The sequence below is a fragment of the Nicotiana tabacum genome, chromosome 4 (assembly GCF_000715075.1).
Source record: "Nicotiana tabacum cultivar K326 chromosome 4, ASM71507v2, whole genome shotgun sequence".
Classification (NCBI taxonomy): Eukaryota; Viridiplantae; Streptophyta; class Magnoliopsida; order Solanales; family Solanaceae; genus Nicotiana; species Nicotiana tabacum.
In genome coordinates this window covers 39653315-39669905 of record NC_134083.1, presented here as the reverse complement: position 1 = coordinate 39669905, position 16591 = coordinate 39653315, and the positions used below count along the sequence as shown (strand labels likewise).

At 35.5% G+C, this 16591-nt stretch overlaps 1 protein-coding gene and 1 pseudogene across 11 annotated transcripts; one reads left to right on the top strand and one right to left on the bottom strand.

Annotated features, from left to right (window-relative positions):
• Positions 1 to 5407, bottom strand: part of LOC107779524 (putative LRR receptor-like serine/threonine-protein kinase At1g07650) — a 45497-nt pseudogene extending 40090 nt beyond the window's left edge.
• Positions 4939 to 16321, top strand: LOC107779522 (histidinol dehydrogenase, chloroplastic). 11 transcript variants are annotated; one of them, XM_075251728.1, is made up of 17 exons: positions 5326 to 5572; positions 5691 to 5744; positions 6032 to 6114; positions 7500 to 7618; positions 7831 to 7952; positions 8065 to 8117; positions 9104 to 9176; positions 9368 to 9469; positions 9580 to 9681; positions 9785 to 9856; positions 9933 to 9995; positions 10137 to 10178; positions 11272 to 11331; positions 11466 to 11576; positions 11814 to 11984; positions 12171 to 12261; positions 15620 to 16321. In XM_075251728.1, exons 4-17 carry the CDS (start codon positions 7507 to 7509, stop codon positions 15901 to 15903), a joined length of 1458 nt encoding a protein of 485 aa, XP_075107829.1. In that variant the 5' UTR covers positions 5326 to 5572; positions 5691 to 5744; positions 6032 to 6114; positions 7500 to 7506; the 3' UTR covers positions 15904 to 16321. The 11 variants fall into 11 exon arrangements, with proteins under 11 accessions (XP_075107830.1, XP_075107832.1, XP_075107831.1 ...); XM_075251726.1 differs by having other exon boundaries at positions 5555 to 5572; positions 6032 to 6107; positions 7507 to 7618; XM_075251729.1 differs by lacking the exons at positions 5326 to 5572; positions 6032 to 6114 and adding an exon at positions 4939 to 5192.
• Positions 16322 to 16591: the final 270 nt, after the last annotated feature.

Here is a 16591-nt window from a genome sequence, read left to right as displayed (position 1 = left end):
ATCGGACTTGCTTCCATAGAAGACTAAGTCCTTTTCATTGTAATTATAGAGTAGTTTTACTTCATTCATTTTCAGTGTGCTTCTACAGCTTTCTTAGGTCAACTCATGTAACTTTGGTTTATTTTTTTAAGCATTATTAAGGGGGACCAAAGCATTCAAACATTCAAGCATTCAAACAATTCTCTGTACTGGTGTCTCTCCCCCCCCGACACCGCATTGCATCTTGTAATAGCTTTCATCATCATCAATACAATCATCAGCTTTCATCATCAATTGCTCATTTTTCGCTGCTCAATTGCTCACGACATTGGTTTTCCCGTACGGCACTGACAATCTAGTCTAGCGTACGGCGAGGACCTCGGTTGGCGCATAGCAACCGCACTGACATCGGTTGCTTAGTCTTACGTCGCCCTTCCAAGGAATTTCAGGAAGGCGCCGCGTAACAGTTACAATGTGTCTTACAAAAGAAAAACTTCTCTTTTATAAAGTATGAGAGTTTCATCTCTAGTATAAGTCTAAAAAAGGTAAAACTCTTCACTTCCCATAAAATAAAAAATAAAATAAAAAGGCAAAACTTTAACATATATGCATGTACATATTCACACAGATGAATATATAAACTTGAGAATTATGCCCAGTTACTTGGGATTACCAAACTTTATTTTTCTTTCATTTTTTGGCTTAGTGTCCTTTATGAGTTGTACCTTAAGTAATCCATCAAGAATACTACTTACCAAATAAAACATGGGAAAGGTTATTGTTCTCCATGTACTCATAAACTAGTAAAAGTTGGTTTCGTTCAACACATCCGTAGAGTCGAATGAAATTTGGGTGACGTAAACCTGACATCATGCCTATTAATACTTCATTTACAAATTCATGGTTCCCTTGTCTTGACTTGGATGAAAGCTGCTTGACAGCAATTATAGTACCATCCGCTAGTGTACCCTGAGCATTAACAAAAAATGGATGAAGTTCATAGATGATTTGCGATATTAATCAATTAGGAATTCCACAGGGAGGTGTAAGAAGGAAGAAGTATGAGATTTCTTATGCATATTCACCATTTAGACAGATCCAAATCCACCTTCACCAAGCTTACTTGCAGCATCAAAGTTACTTGTGGTAGCTTTAATTTGTCTGAAAGTAAATACACCAGTTTACAGATCTAGTCCTCTTAATTCTACACAACAGTACAAGAACATGTTTAGAATGTTAGTTTACCACAAGATAAATAAAAGAAAATTTTACCTCGAAAAGCATACAAAAAGTAACGGAGAGTTTGCACTTTCAAACCCATAACCGCCACCCTTGTCTTTCCCACCCTTTAACTAGTGAAAGCATGAATTATGTTTAATGTGGCGGGGAAGTCTTCCCTATATGTTGTGGTTTCCCTAGAAAATTTTAATTACACCTAGTATTTCATAAGGTATAACGATTCCAGTGCACTTCAATTTGCAAAAACCACTCCAGTAGTCACTTGATTTTGCAACTCCAAGAATTACCCAGAATGCAACAGATGAAGGTTTTAGATGCAGCGTTAGTCATTAACTAATGGAGAAAAAGAGAGTGGAAAGCAACTAGAGGAAATGGCATTGTATTGAGGTTCATCCTATTAGCTTATATTTTGGGTTTATCTACACTTGTTGTGTATGGAAACACCCTCATTTGGATTCTTTCTACTTACCATATTGGTGGAAGGAAGGAAGTACTTGCTTGTACGCTAAATACTTATGCAACTCCAAGTGGAAGGACCAACTATAAGTGCACTGACCCCGAGTCTTTCAAAGTTGACAGTCAGTATTTTTCAAGGCTATTGCAATTGGACACAAGGTTTAACATCAGATATGTAATGATAATGAATGTAACACAGAATATTGAATTTGCCAAATTGCATGTGAAACTACTTGCAATGCTTGTATAGTTTTCAATTGCCAAATATATTCAGGAATTACTCCAGAAAGGTTGCAGTTTCTCAATATCATGAATCCGATGATAGTACAGCATTCAGAAGAGATCCATCAAAATTTAGATGCCAATGTTAATTGGCATTAACTACTAAGTAACTTACAGTATCACTAGGCCTGTCATGTTAATTGGAGGAGGAAATTCCTGCATTGGTCCATTTATGTCGCTAATCCTCCTGAACAGGAGACTCAACATTAGAAGTCTTCACAATGTAATGAGATCCATAAACTAAAATAAAGAAGCAGATTAGTGATCTCAATATTTCAGAGTTCCGTACTCACAGGTCGGTTAGTATATTGAGGAGAGATATGCCTGATGGAATGGGACCCTCTAGACGGGAGGCATGCTGCTCTCTTCATTGATTATCCAAAATAAGTAATAAATACTTGAGATTACAAAATCATTGTGCTAGCAAAGATATCTCAAGATCCTCTGGCATAAGAAGAGAGATTCTTACAATTTTGCAAGTTGTTTCCAATTCTGTATAAAATCTGGAATTGGCTCACTGAGATTGTTATCACTTATCCTACTGCATTATGAAACAAAATAGTGTCAAAAAAAGTTTTTAGATGCTAGCTAAATGGATAATGGAAGAACCATGTGCTTACAAATCTATTGAATTTACAAGTCCAGACAGTGATGTTGGCTTAGCTCTCCCTCCAGTTGGTTGGAGGACAATAGCCTGAAACTGTGATCCATTGCATATTCAGGAATTTAAATCACAACTCATGTCCAAAGGCCCAAAAGAGAAAAAGGAAAAGAACGGTCTTACAGTGTCTTTAAGTTTATCAGTTTTCCTACTTCAGGAAGAATAATGCCTGAGAATTGGTTCCCTGCGAAGTTGCTGATGAAAGATTGACATATAGATTCGTGCACTGCTGACTTTTTGGGAAAATAATTGAAAAACATGAAAAACAGAAACAGAAAATGAGATGATTCTTATTGTAATGAAGAAGAGCATGTCCAACACTGCATCAAGGGGAAAAAAAAACTGTAGCATAAAAGCTGGTAAGCTTGCATTGATCATATAAGAAAGACAATTTTATTAACTTAGAAATACAACAACAACAACAAACCGAGTAGTTTCCCACAAGTGGGGTCGGGGAGGGTAAGATGTACCCAGTAGTTTCTAATAATTTTATTAATTTAGAAATGATTGTGCAAAAATATTATTTTTAAAAAAGCTATTTTCCAAAAGCTGTCCAAACAGCTACATCAGCAATGAAGAAAAGAAATCAGATCAGATAATCAATATTTGATACATACATATAGGTAAGGTTGATAATGTTTCCCAGTTCCTTCGGCATTTCTCCTGACAACCGGTTCACAAGAACAGAGCTGGATAAAACATTTGCAGTTACAATTGATGATTGAGAACATCCATAACAGCTGGTTTAGTAAGATAATAGATGAGGCTTACATAGAGTTTATCTGGGTTGACGACCATTCGGCTGGTATACTACCACTGAGGTAATTGTATGCAAAATCACTGAAATTCGAGAAAAGTTGAACTCAGTTAATGGTGTTCATCAACATTTGGGCATTGAATAAGATTCTAATGGGATATAAAAGGAATGTGATAATGGAATTCAAAAGGTGCTTACATTGGTTGAATCTAAGGAACCTTTACCAGTTCAGGTGGAAGAACTCCAGGAAGACTTATGCCCTTAAGAGTACTGCATAAGTAATTTCAAGAGTCAACAATGTAATTTAATTATCTAAAATAGTTTGAATAAGATATTATACTCACTTAGATAAAACGAAACCAAGTACAGTCACAACAGAAAGCATCAATAGGAACCGCTCTATGATGGTGATGTAAATCACTACTTTTTACTCAAGTGAAAAAGCCAATGATGTCAAGCTGCAATTCATACATCTCAGGAAGCCTAAGATTTAATCAAATATAATACAATCTCAATCCATAAAGATAAAAGAGGTCTTCGGCAAAGGCACAGCTTATATATGGCAGAATGAAACTCCCTCCATTCTTTTTGTTTGATCAGTAATTTCCTCCTATAATCTTGTTTCCTCCTATAATCTTGTTTCTTTTAATTGTCCGAGAATATAAATACAAGGTTGTTGTGAATATGTAGGAAATGGTTACAACTTAATTAAACATGGTTATGGGTTCTCTAGCAGTAAAGGCAAGATATCAGTAACTTAGAACTTAGTTGCTGCATTCTCCAAATCATCTATGCTGCTCTTCAAACAACACGAAGTACTAAAGAACTGAAATCGAGCAAGAGGACGAAAGATTACATAGCTACTACGTGGCAGAGAGTATCCTTTCCTATACTGCAGTTGCATTTAACATCAGTTTCGGACCAACTTGGTCAATCAGTTGTCACTCTGACTGCTTCAATCTGGCACAATTCACCATTGAACTTCCAGTGTGTCGCTCCCATTGTAACGGCAATTTGTTCTAGAATGTCAACAGAGACAAATTGCCAAAAGAAGATGTCAAACAACAGATTGTTGGTAAATGATGCAAACCTTAGTAGCAAGACAATTCAAAGTGGAGATAACTGCAAGTCTAATGCAAAGGCAGGAAGCAGAATTCCTACATTTGTTCAGCACCAGCATAAACCCCAAAATATGACCAAACAAAATTCATTTTCAAACACTGCAAACCCCACTTCCCCACCAACAATTTGGAATTGGTGAGCAATTTGCTAGAAAAACCTCTAATATCCCTTTTTAATATATTCTCATCCTGTAATTGACCCCATAAGGTTCAACATTTTTGAGTTAGGCTATAGAGTTGCAGAAAGTTCCCCTAGCAAACTTGCAGAATCCATGTGAAATTCTGCATCATTTAAAGAACCAAATTCACCAGATTGTATTAATTCCTAACATAATAGTACTAAATTTCCAGCCTTTTCTTTTTTGTAAGTCCAAAACTTCAAGCCCTAAGTAAGATTCTATCTCAAGGAAGCTTTTTTAAGTAATGCAGTGCAATTGAATTATGACGGCCCACAAAATCCTTACTCCAACAAGATACTATCGTTAGAGTCATTTAAAGACTAGTATCACTTCACAGCAAAACTAACAGTGATACTGCTCAAACCTAGTCCTCCCAAAATCATGTAAAAAATGTACTGCGAACCAAAAAACTCAACTTTTTCTTTTAGCATACAAAATTTTAACAGGTCCTAGCCTTCTACAGTTCTACTCTTTTAGAGACTCATATTGATATTTTCTCAATAAACTTTGCTGAATAGGTGGGTGAAAAAGTAATAAGCTCAGTATTTCAGAATTCTTGATTTATTGCACAACTTTGTAGACTGTAGTTAAATCTCACCCCAGCTCAACAACTATAAAAAAGGAGCAAGAATTTACCTTCTTTTTGGGCAACTCTTGACTCACCCAAATTTAACAACATGAAGTAGTTCACTGCAAGAATCCGTGAAAGAACACCTATTTTTGCAGGCAACATTTTTTTTCAAGCTCCAAACATGTACATGTGGTGCGGGTTAGAGAGTTCACGGTGCAGGTCGGGCGGGTTCAATTTTTTTTAAAAAGAATTTCATGCGGGTCGGATAAAGAAAAGATAAAACCCAAGTCTAAAGACCTAAAACGCTAAAAGCTACTGAACTAAAACGTAAGAACGTAAAAGCTAGAATCAAATGTTCTTTCTGCCTCTCTCAAATCTCATCTCTCAAAACTCAATCTCAATCTCAATCTTAATCTCTGACTGACGAACTCAAGCTGCACCACAGGTCCACAGTAGAAGCTTTCTCCTTTCGTGGGACAATCTCATCTCTCCATCCCTGGTACACTCTCACTTTTCACTTAATTTTAAAGATTACGGACATCAGATAACACTTTCTTTCTCTCTTTTCTTTCTTTTTGGATAAGATTCGAACTTAATTTTGAATCTTAGCCTTGCAAGTTATGAATTCTATTGAGTTTTTGTTTTTCTATCCTTCCCCTGCTTCCTGAGTTCTTGTAATGTTATCTGTCATTATTGCTATTTTGGATTAATTATTGGCTGTTTGTTGAATGGTTTTTAATAGAAGTTATTTTAGATTTTCAATACTTGTTGTGATAAAACTTTCAGGTAAATATGAACAATTAAGTCACCGGACAACCATTTGTGATTTGCTGCCTTGGATCATTGATGACTGCATATGAGAGTTACTGGTTTCTATTCAATTCATTCTATTTAGGAAAACAGTGATGTTTGTCCTTAAATTCGCTTTAGTTTTATTTTGGTCTTTCTGTTATTTGCCACTAGCACATTTGAACTTCAATTAAAAAATATGTGCTATTTAGTCTAATCACCTAGTGAAGCTAATGTTTATGCATTGGTGATGTGAGACTGGCGTATATATTATAGTAAGTTAAAGCTAACAAGTACAGATTGTTAGAAAAATAAAATTGTTACTTCAATACTGGCATTGTAATTATAAGATGCTCCATCAACTCTATGTTCTCATAAAGGAACCAAAAATAGTTTGTAAGAAACACAACTTTAATTTATAATAGACAGCTACATGAAAATTTGAAAATATGAGGTAACATAGAATTACTCCATATGCACAAAAGTGAGTGGAGTTAGCGTCAACGAAAGAAGAAAAATCAAGAAAAATTGCATAAAATTTCTCTAAAATGAAAATATAATGCATCGTAATATGGTATCTTTTGATAATATTCTAAAATTAGAAAAAATTTAAAAATATTATGCGGGGCGGGTTTAAAAACAGTAAATAATTTTTTGGGTGGTGGGGCTGGTTGAAATCTTCGCGGGTTTACCCCGCAACCGCACCGCTCTGCCTCGTTTAACAAACAACAACAACAAACCCAGTATAATCCCACATAGTGGGATCTGGGGAGGGTAGTATGTACGCAGACCTTACCCCTACCTTGCGGAGATAGAGAGGTTGTTCCAATAAGACCCTCGGCTCAGTAAAGTATAAGCACCACATTAATAAAAAGAAAAACAAGTGACAGAAGCGAGAAGCCATGTAAAAGCATGATAAGTAACAACAAGATAGTAGGAAGACCAAAATGAGCCCCGCACTGGTTGCCATCCCTAAATTTATGTTGACTAAGAATAATTGGACATGATGAAGAATAGAGCATATTTTACAGTAAGATACACATGCATACCAACCAGCTAGTTTGAGTGCTGTCGTTTCTAACCCAAAAGATATTAGTACTAACACATTCCTGTGACTTGGGATTTGAAATGACTTGGGCTTGTAATTTGAATATTACATGGCCCAATCTTACAATAATTACTGTTTATTTTCGTACTTCAGCTTTACTCTGAAAATAAGATTGGTATGGACTATCCGCTTCCACTGGATAAAGAAAGCTTTTTCTTTTTTCCTCCCAAATGGACATTTGAGTGAATATAGGTATCTTATTAGTTGTAGAAGATAATAAGTAGAGTATTGTTTATTAGAAGTAGACTCTATGTTGAGTTTGTTTTAGTGCATTGGCTCTAATAAAAGAATTTATCTTTAATTTACCGAGATTATTGATTTGTTAGAGAGAAGAGTCTAATTTTGGTTTGTTGTCAGAACATAGATGGACTGCAGAATTCTATCATTGAATAGGTCCTGTAGCTTGGCTAGTAATCTTCGGGCCATTCCTACACGCAATACTGTATATTATCAGAAATGTTCTTATCTGCCTGCAGGTATTACTTTCAGTAATTCCTTTTGCAATAAGTTAATAGACCAATGAAATTGTTATTTAGCATTTTTACACATGAAATTTTTCCATCAATTGCTTGTAGTTGTTCTTATTAGTGAAAACCATCACAAAGTGCTATACTTTAAATTAAATGTGTCTTCGTAGGGATTTACTGTTGGGTTAATGTGTCATGTTGTTTTTGATGGTTATTAACAGGGTTATTTCATAAGTCAATTAGGTGCTCGATGAAGTCATATAGGTTATCAGAGCTTAGCAGTTCTGAGGTTGACAGCCTCAAAGCTCGTCCACGCATTGATTTCTCCTCCATTTTCAACATAGTGAGTTTATAGTGCTTTTTGAACTAATTTGTATTTTCCTTTTTCCTTCTAATTACTTACTTTTCAGTTTAATCAAGTAGACTTATTTTGAATGTTGAATGAATCGCATCAGGTTCAACCCATTGTTGATGATGTCCGTAATAGAGGTGATGCAGCAGTTAAAGAGTTAGTGCCTGTTTGATATTATGCCTTAGTTGCAGTGTTTGGTTCATCAACAATTCTTACCCTGTAGCTGTTATGTGAAAATTCCCTTATTTTCCGCCTTCCTTACCATAAGAATGCAGAACATGTGTTTACCTTTAACGATTTAAGGGGGAATTTAAGGGGGGAAAATAGAATGCGGAACATGTGTTATTGATCCACATCAAAGGCCAAAGATATGCTCCAAATGGAGGTGCTAGACTGTATAATATTAATGAATAGTGTAAAGGGCATCTCTCCTAACATATTATATTGTAGAAAACTATGTTAGGTTCTCATTCCTCTTGCATGGACCAAAATGATCTAAATATTAATTGACATTAAGATGAGCTTTATCACATATTCACACTCCACATTTCAATCTCTGATCCAGTGCTCTTAAAAGCGAAAAGAAGCGACAAGGTTTCGTATAGCAGATCCAACTTGGTGACCTTTGTGTCTTTGCAACTATAAACCTAAACATAAAATATGATTCTATTGTGCCTATTATCAGATGCTCTCTCTCCCTCTCTTTTTTTAATTCGTTTGGGAAACATTGTACCAACATTTCAAACTACTTCCCGTTGTATCGACTTTTTAGATATGCTTTTATTAATTAAAGCTAATAATCTAGTTTCAACCAAAGATGAAGGTTTGCTACCGTGCTTTTGCAGCTTGTTTTTACTCTTTCTGTAATTGATTCTTATCAACTTTAGTTGCCAGTTTTTTAATTTGCTGGACAAACTAAGTTCAAACTTTCAAACCTTCATACTATCCCTAAGTTTAGATTAAATAGTTATAGAACTTACAAAAATCTTCAGTTTTTTTTCTCCTTGTCGGCTTGTCCATCACTTATCATTCTTTAAGAGTTAATAGTTCCGTTTGAAAGTAAAAGATGCCACTATAGAAAAGTTAACCTGTCTTTTTGTCTTGATGTTACTTTGGTATGATGTCTATAACTTCCTGGGCAGTTACACGTCGCGGTTTGACAAAGTTGTACTGGATAAGATAGTTGAAGATGTCAATGAACTTCCAGATCCTGAGGTATATATTTAAATACACATTTTCTAATTGATGAGGGGGATGGGGATTAAAGAGTGACATTTTAGAGTTTGAATTATGTTTAGGATTTTTTTGTCCCCTTTCCTATTCCTCTTTCTTTAATTTTTGTCTTGAAAGACAATTGACTTCAGTTTGTCTTATTTCCAATCTAACTGCTTCTTCCTTTGACTCAGCTTGATTCAGCTGTTCGAGAAGCATTTGATGTGGCATATAACAACATATATGCCTTTCATGCTGCTCAAAAGCCTGTTGAGAAAGTTGTGGAGAACATGCATGTAGGTTATGGATATTGTATAGGATTGATCTCAGTTGTGTGGGTTTGTTTAGCAGCATTGTGTTGGCACTCTTACTTCTCCTTTAACTTCCATAGTTCCTACTTTGTCAGGGTGTCAGATGTAAACGTGTGGCTAGGAGCATTGCCTCTGTAGGGCTTTATGTTCCTGGTGGAACTGCTATTTTACCTTCTACAGCTCTGATGCTTTCAGTTGTACGGTGATTCAATTTTCCATGTTAATTTCATGCTCTCGTTAATCATTTCTTTCAATGCTAATTCCCTGAGTACAAAATAATCAATTTTTCCCTTTGGCCAGCCAGCACAAATTGCTGGGTGTAAAACTGTTGTACTTGCAACTCCACCTTCTCGGGATGGCAGTATTTGCAAGGTATTTGTTTACAATCTCACTTTGTTGGTATAAGTTTAAGTATCAATGGCCATTTATTTGGATGCATTTCTTGTAGGAAGTGCTTTATTGTGCCAAGAAAGCAGGTGTGACCCACATCCTTAAAGCTGGAGGTGCTCAGGTATAAGATGATATGCTTCCGTGGTCTTGCGTTCATGAGTGGACATTGCATCTGACTCATTTCACTTAATTTCTTACTTTTTTTCCGAATTTAAACTTTTTACTTCATGGTCCATTTACTGTGACTTTTTAAAATCCACAGGCAATTTCTGCTATGGCCTGGGGCACTGAATCCTGCCCAAAGGTACAACTTTCACCTTAAAAGTTGAAGCCTGCATATTGTATCATACAAGCACTAGTATACTTCTATTGCTTTGCTGAGTTTACGCACACAACACAGAATAAATGTTATTAACATGAGTACTTTCAGGCAATTAATCCTGGCTTAAGTAGACGTGCATGTATTATTTATAGAGTACTCTTGCAATGGCACACAAATAATGAACCTTCATATAGATGATCCTAATTAGTTTAGGATTGAGGCATAGTTGTTTTATTCATGCAAAAAGTATAACTTTAATAATTGGACAAGGGTTGATGGAAAAGAAACTATGCATCCCTTTCTTCTATTCATTTTTCCTTTAAAACATGATGTCTTTGCTATTGCTTCAAATAGGGAAGGTGATGTCTAAGCATGTGCTGATTTGATATTACTAAAGGAACCAATCTCGCTTCAGGCCTTTGGTTTAGTGATAAGGACACAACCGTGAAGTGTGGGTTAGGTGCATGTCACGAGTTCGAACCATGTTATTGACTGAAGTCTGGTATTTCGGTAGAAGCAGGGTGTATGGATGAGTCCATACTTCCCTTATTTTCAAACCTGTGAGCCCAATTGGATGGGTTAGATAACTCACTGGAGATTTCTCGGTTAGGAGGCCCAAATAGGACTGAGAATAGAAAGAGGGCAAAGATTTTCTATAGAAAAGATAACATGGACTTAGTTTCTTAACTATTTTCTTAAAAGAAGTTTTGTGATACTTGACTGAAAATTTATATTTTTATAATGATTGCAATCACTAATCAGAATATATATCAAGTAAGATCCCCCTGTATACAGTGAATGTTAATCCTTATTGGTTCATTGGCTATATTTCTTACAATGGAAAGTAATTATGGCATGTTTTAGCAGACACATTGCATCTGTTCCTTGTACGTCTGTAAGGCTACTGCCCTGGTTGTCCTTGAAACCTGTGGTTAACTTGTAGATATCTTAATGAAGTGGGTTTTCTTTCATATTGGCCTTTGGATTTTTGTTTTCCTAAATATGGCAAACTCTCCTTTTCTTTCATTGATAATATATAAAGGGGAAGAATTATGTATGTTACCATCTATGCCAGGTTGAGAAGATATATGGGCCTGGGAATCAGTATGTCACCGCTGCAAAAATGATTCTGCAGGTATTGGTTTCAAGAGGTAATCTTAGGTTGATATTAGCAATGTAAATAAATTTCACTTGAAACAAATATGCTGCCAAAAGACTATTTTCCTCGCCTCTAGTTGTCTTTTGCTAAGTAGTATTCTCTCTCAACAGAACAGCGAAGCTATGGTTTCAATCGACATGCCGGCTGGGCCTTCAGAAGTCCTTGTTATAGCTGACAAGCATTCCAGTCCTATCCATGTGGCAGCAGATTTACTTTCACAGGTTTTAGATCCACTTTTCACTGCTTGATTAAGTTTTCATTCCTACATTCTGTGTCTGAATCTGGTGCTCTTGTTATTTCACATTGGTAGTGCTTATGTCTCTTCTGAGACCAAAATAGGAAGATTTAATGTTTTCGGAGTGAAGGAGATTAACTGTTAACACAGGCTGAACTGAAACTTACAATAATTCCCGTCATTCATTGAGGCAAAAGCTTATCACCTCTAATGCAATTTTCAGGCAGAGCATGGGCCAGATAGCCAAGTCGTACTGGTTATTGCCGGGGATGGTGTTGATCTATATGCTATTCAAGAGGAAATAAGGAAGCAGTGCCAAGCCCTTCCAAGGGAAGAAATTGCACTTCAGGCACTTAGCCACAGCTTCACTGTGTTAGCACAGGATATGCTTGAGGTATGTTTGTCGATCTTGGCTGGCAGCAATTTGCGTACAGTTTGATGTATGCTTGCTGTCATTATATAATTCTGCCTGAAACATATTTAAAAAAACTGAATTATCATTAACGTGAACACAATTTCCTTATAAATTTCTGTCAGCTATAGCCTTTATCTCGTGGACTTAAATCACGACCTTTTTCAGGCAATTTCCTTCTCAAACATGTATGCACCTGAGCATCTGATAATCAATGTGAATGAAGCTGAGAAGTGGGAAAGTTTAATTGAGAATGCAGGTACTTTAAATCTCTGTGTTTGCTAAGTTTTACCTTACTTTTCCATTTAGCATATCTACTCTTCTGTTAGTTTGTTTTGGCAATTGGGGCTGCTGATTGTGATGTATCCATGAAATATTTTCCTCAAGCTTCTCTTGATTTTAGCAATGTTAAAGTGTGATATACAGTGGGTAATATATTCATCTTTATTCTTCTTATCTTTATATTCCTTTGAGTGAGTTTTCTGTCCTGCCCTTTGTGATCCTCCATATAACACAACTTTTCCATACAATTTAACAGCATTTTTACCAGAGATTTCTGTTTCATTTTCTATTTTCCCTTGTCTTCATCATCCAGGTGGTTAATACTTTAGTCTTGTGGTATTTTTTGTCTATTGACGTCTTTAATCTCTATGCCTAATTTTAGTGGTTTAAGGGTGTGTATGTGTATTGAACACGTAATGTTATTATCTCAGCTCTTGACTGTATAAGGTTGATAGTTTCTTCCCTTTTATTCCTTTAAACTGTATGATTAGCTCTGCAAGATGTCAAATAGAAGGTTCAGGTTCACTGGCCATTGGCAAGGCGGACAAGTTTCTTCACTAGTGATCTATGCCATCTCCTTTTCCGGTAGGGAGTTGAATATACCGTCATTTTTCTATTAGATGACGTAGTTGACTAGCCTTCTGTTTTCTTCTTTGGCATGGTTATTTCAGTCCGCTTGGGTTCCTAGGAGAAGCTCTTAACATATTTCACTACTGATGGTGGCTGGAACCTAAGTTGCTCCGACATGGCAGTTTAGGTGCCGCACCCGTGTCAACACGACACTAGTGTGGGCAGTGTTTTGAAAAGCGAGCGCTTCGTCGCTTTAAGCGAGAAGCGAGGCGAAGCGAGAAGCTGTCGCTTTTTCCTTACCGAGGCGACACGACCAGCAGAAGCGATCGCTTCAGCCAAGAAAGCGAGAAGCGACCCAGAAGCGAAAAGCGCAGAAGCGAGCGCTTCTGCCCAAAGGGGTCATTTTGAAAAAAAAAAAAGTTTGGGTCTTTGTTTTTGTTATACAAAACAGACCCAAAGTGAAAAGACCTTTCTTTGTCTTGCCAAAAATTGAACGTTAGCAGCAGCAGCAGCCAACTAGGGTTCCAGCCTCCGGGTAATTTTTCTTCTTTTATTCTTCTTTCTTCTTCTTCTTTTCTCCTTTTCTCTTCTCTTTTTTAGTTTTTCTCGTCCAGTGTCTGCGCTAGGGTTCTTCTTCTTTTCTCCTTTTCTCTTCTCTTTTTTAGTTTTTCTCGTCCAGTGTCTGCGCTAGGGTAGGCGTTGGTTCTCCCCCCCCCCCCCTATTCTTCTTATTTATTAATTTTAATATGTATTTTAGTTTGTAAAATTAATTATTATATATATGTTATATTTTCAGTTTATTTGATTTGTTTAAGGTGTATTTCAGTTTATAAAAATAATTATTATATATATGTTATATTTTCAGTTTATTTGATTAATTTTATATGTATTTCAGTTTATAAAATTATATATATATATATATATATATATATATATTATGTTATATTTTCAGTTTATTTGATTTTTTAATGTGTATTTCAGTTTATAAAATTAATTATTAATATGTATTTTAGTTTATAAAATTAATTATTATATATATGTTATTTTTCAGTTATTTTCATTAATTTTATATGCATTTTCAGTTTATAAAATTAATTATTATATATATATATATATATATATATATATATATATATATATATATATATATATATATATATGATATGTTTTATTTTCAGTTTATTTGAATTTTTTAATGTGTATTTCAGTTTATAAAATTAATTATTATATATATGTTATATTTTCAGTTTATTTGATTAATTTTATATGTATTTTCAGTTTATTTGATTATGTATTTTCTTATATTAATAGGGATTTAAAAATGTCCCAAAGTTTTTAAATTGAATTTTTTGATTATTTATATTGTGTCTTTGCAAGGTTTACATTATGTTTTTTTAAAATTGCGCTTCACTTCAATGAAGCGTGCGCTTCGCTTTTGAAGCGAGGCAAGCCCCTGTCGCTTTTTTGCGCTTCTCGCTCTCAAAAACACTGAGTGTGGGTGTGGGTTTGGGATCCGTACCGGATTTGGTCAAACGATTTTGGGTACTTTGACCATAACGGACGGAAAAATTCGAGACGAGATACAATTTGATTCCCAAAATCAGAACCAAAAGTAGAGTAAATTTAAAAAAAATAGCATATCTTATCTAGAAAATCAATCATTTACTAATCTACAACTTGAGAATAAAAAATAAATCACACTTTACAAGCTATACGTAAGTATTCCACAAAATTTCAAAAGATAATTTTATATTTTTATTTTTTTGAAATAGTTTTAGCCAGATCCCCGCACCGTATCCGTACTAGGATCCGTATCCCCGAATCTTACAATTTACATCTCGAAGGATTTGACCTCTAGATCCGCACCCGTGTCGGACGCCCGCACCCGTGTCCAAGCAACTTAGGCTGGAACTGCTGGTTCCATTTGTAATATGGTTCTTATGATAGCTATGGCATATTTTTTTTACTTCTGGGCTTAAAGAAATCTGGATTTACAACGTTTAAGGTAAGGCAAAAAAACAAAAGTACTCCCTGCAGTACTCAACTTCCACACACTAATAACCTAACTACATCAGAAAGAAGGCTCTTTTTATATGGCTTACAGTTAGCTGAAAGTATATTTTATTGAGGGAGCCTGGTTTTTCAGACAGACAGATCTATATTTCAATTCTTGAGAGATTGGACAATGCTACTTCCTCAAGTTAAAAGTGACAGACTTCCATTTCTCCACAAAAAAAAAAGGTGATAGACTTAGCAAGTATTATATAAGCAAACTCATTTATTATAAAATCAACTGTATGTTCATTGTTGTTAAAACCGGAGAACAATCTCAAAATATCAAGAGAAATTTCAGAAACTAGAAGAGGGTATGATGAATATTGAATTACTGACCTTTCGATCTGTGTTTTTGTGTGTGTCTATTTGTGTAACTTTGTTTGTTCCCCTTACGACGTTGACACACTACCAAACACCAACTACTTGTGTTGATCAGTGGTGACAATTGCTTTTTCCAGAACTTCTTTATCAAAGTGGTTTGTCTGACTTGTGGAAGCTGTCTAATGTTTGTCCCGACTTGGGCTCTTTAGTATACAGCTCAAAAATATGCATGTTCACGTGTTATTTCTGAAGTCTTCTGTGTTCATATAGATACCGGGAAAGTTAGGTTGTAGGTTCATATTTTACCATCAATAGCAACTTACTGCTAATCAATCATGTCTCTCTTTGGCAAATCTAACTTATAAATAATCTACTCTGAATACTTGCAGGTTCTGTATTTATGGGACAGTGGACACCTGAGAGTATAGGAGATTATGCAAGTGGAACTAACCATGTTCTGCCAACTTACGGGTATGCACGTATGTATGGTGGGGTCTCTTTAGACTCTTTCTTGAAATACATTACCGTGCAGTCTTTGACAGAAGAAGGGCTGAGGAATCTTGGCCCCTACGTGGAGAAAATGGCCGAAGTTGAGGGTTTGGATGCCCACAAGAGGGCTGTAACCCTCAGACTGCAGGACATAGAAGCGAGGCAAGTATCACACTCAAGATGATACCATATGTGGATTCCATTTGTATTCGTAAAAGAATAAATATTGAGCAATTCAAATCTAAGGCAGTTTATAGTTTGTTGCGGCTTGAGCTCTATATTTCCTGCACTCTGATTTTTATCCTTAAAGTGTTGAACTGAAAGCACACCTGGAAGACAAACGGTAATGGGTACCAATGGATGAGCGAGTTCATCTGCTGTATTTGTTGGAATAAATTTAAACCAGATATCTTTAAAGATGTTTTCATCAAATCTAGCAGTACCAGATTTGACAGTTGTATCTTAATTGGGCTTTTGCCATGTTTTGTAACAAAAGTTGTAAACTTGTAATGTTTTGATTAGATGTAATTATAGTGGTGACAAAAGGTTGCTTTTGCTACAGATAATGAAGAGCTAAAGTCTCTGATATCATTTATTAGTAATTCTTATCTTGTAATTGCTTGAATTTTAATATCATTCAATATTAGGAACTTTTACTCATTATTCAATTGAATTAAAAGAGAAAGATGTAAAATTCAAGTCATGCATTTTGTTGAAATTGAATCATAGACTCGTGCATGTTTAGATTCAACAAAAGGTGTCTTGCTTCACCCTCTTAAAGACTTGAACCTCTTTTAGTTCATACTCCAGTCTAAATTACCTTCCCAAATTCCAAGTCAGTAAAGCACGTACAGATTCCTAAGTGGCAAGTC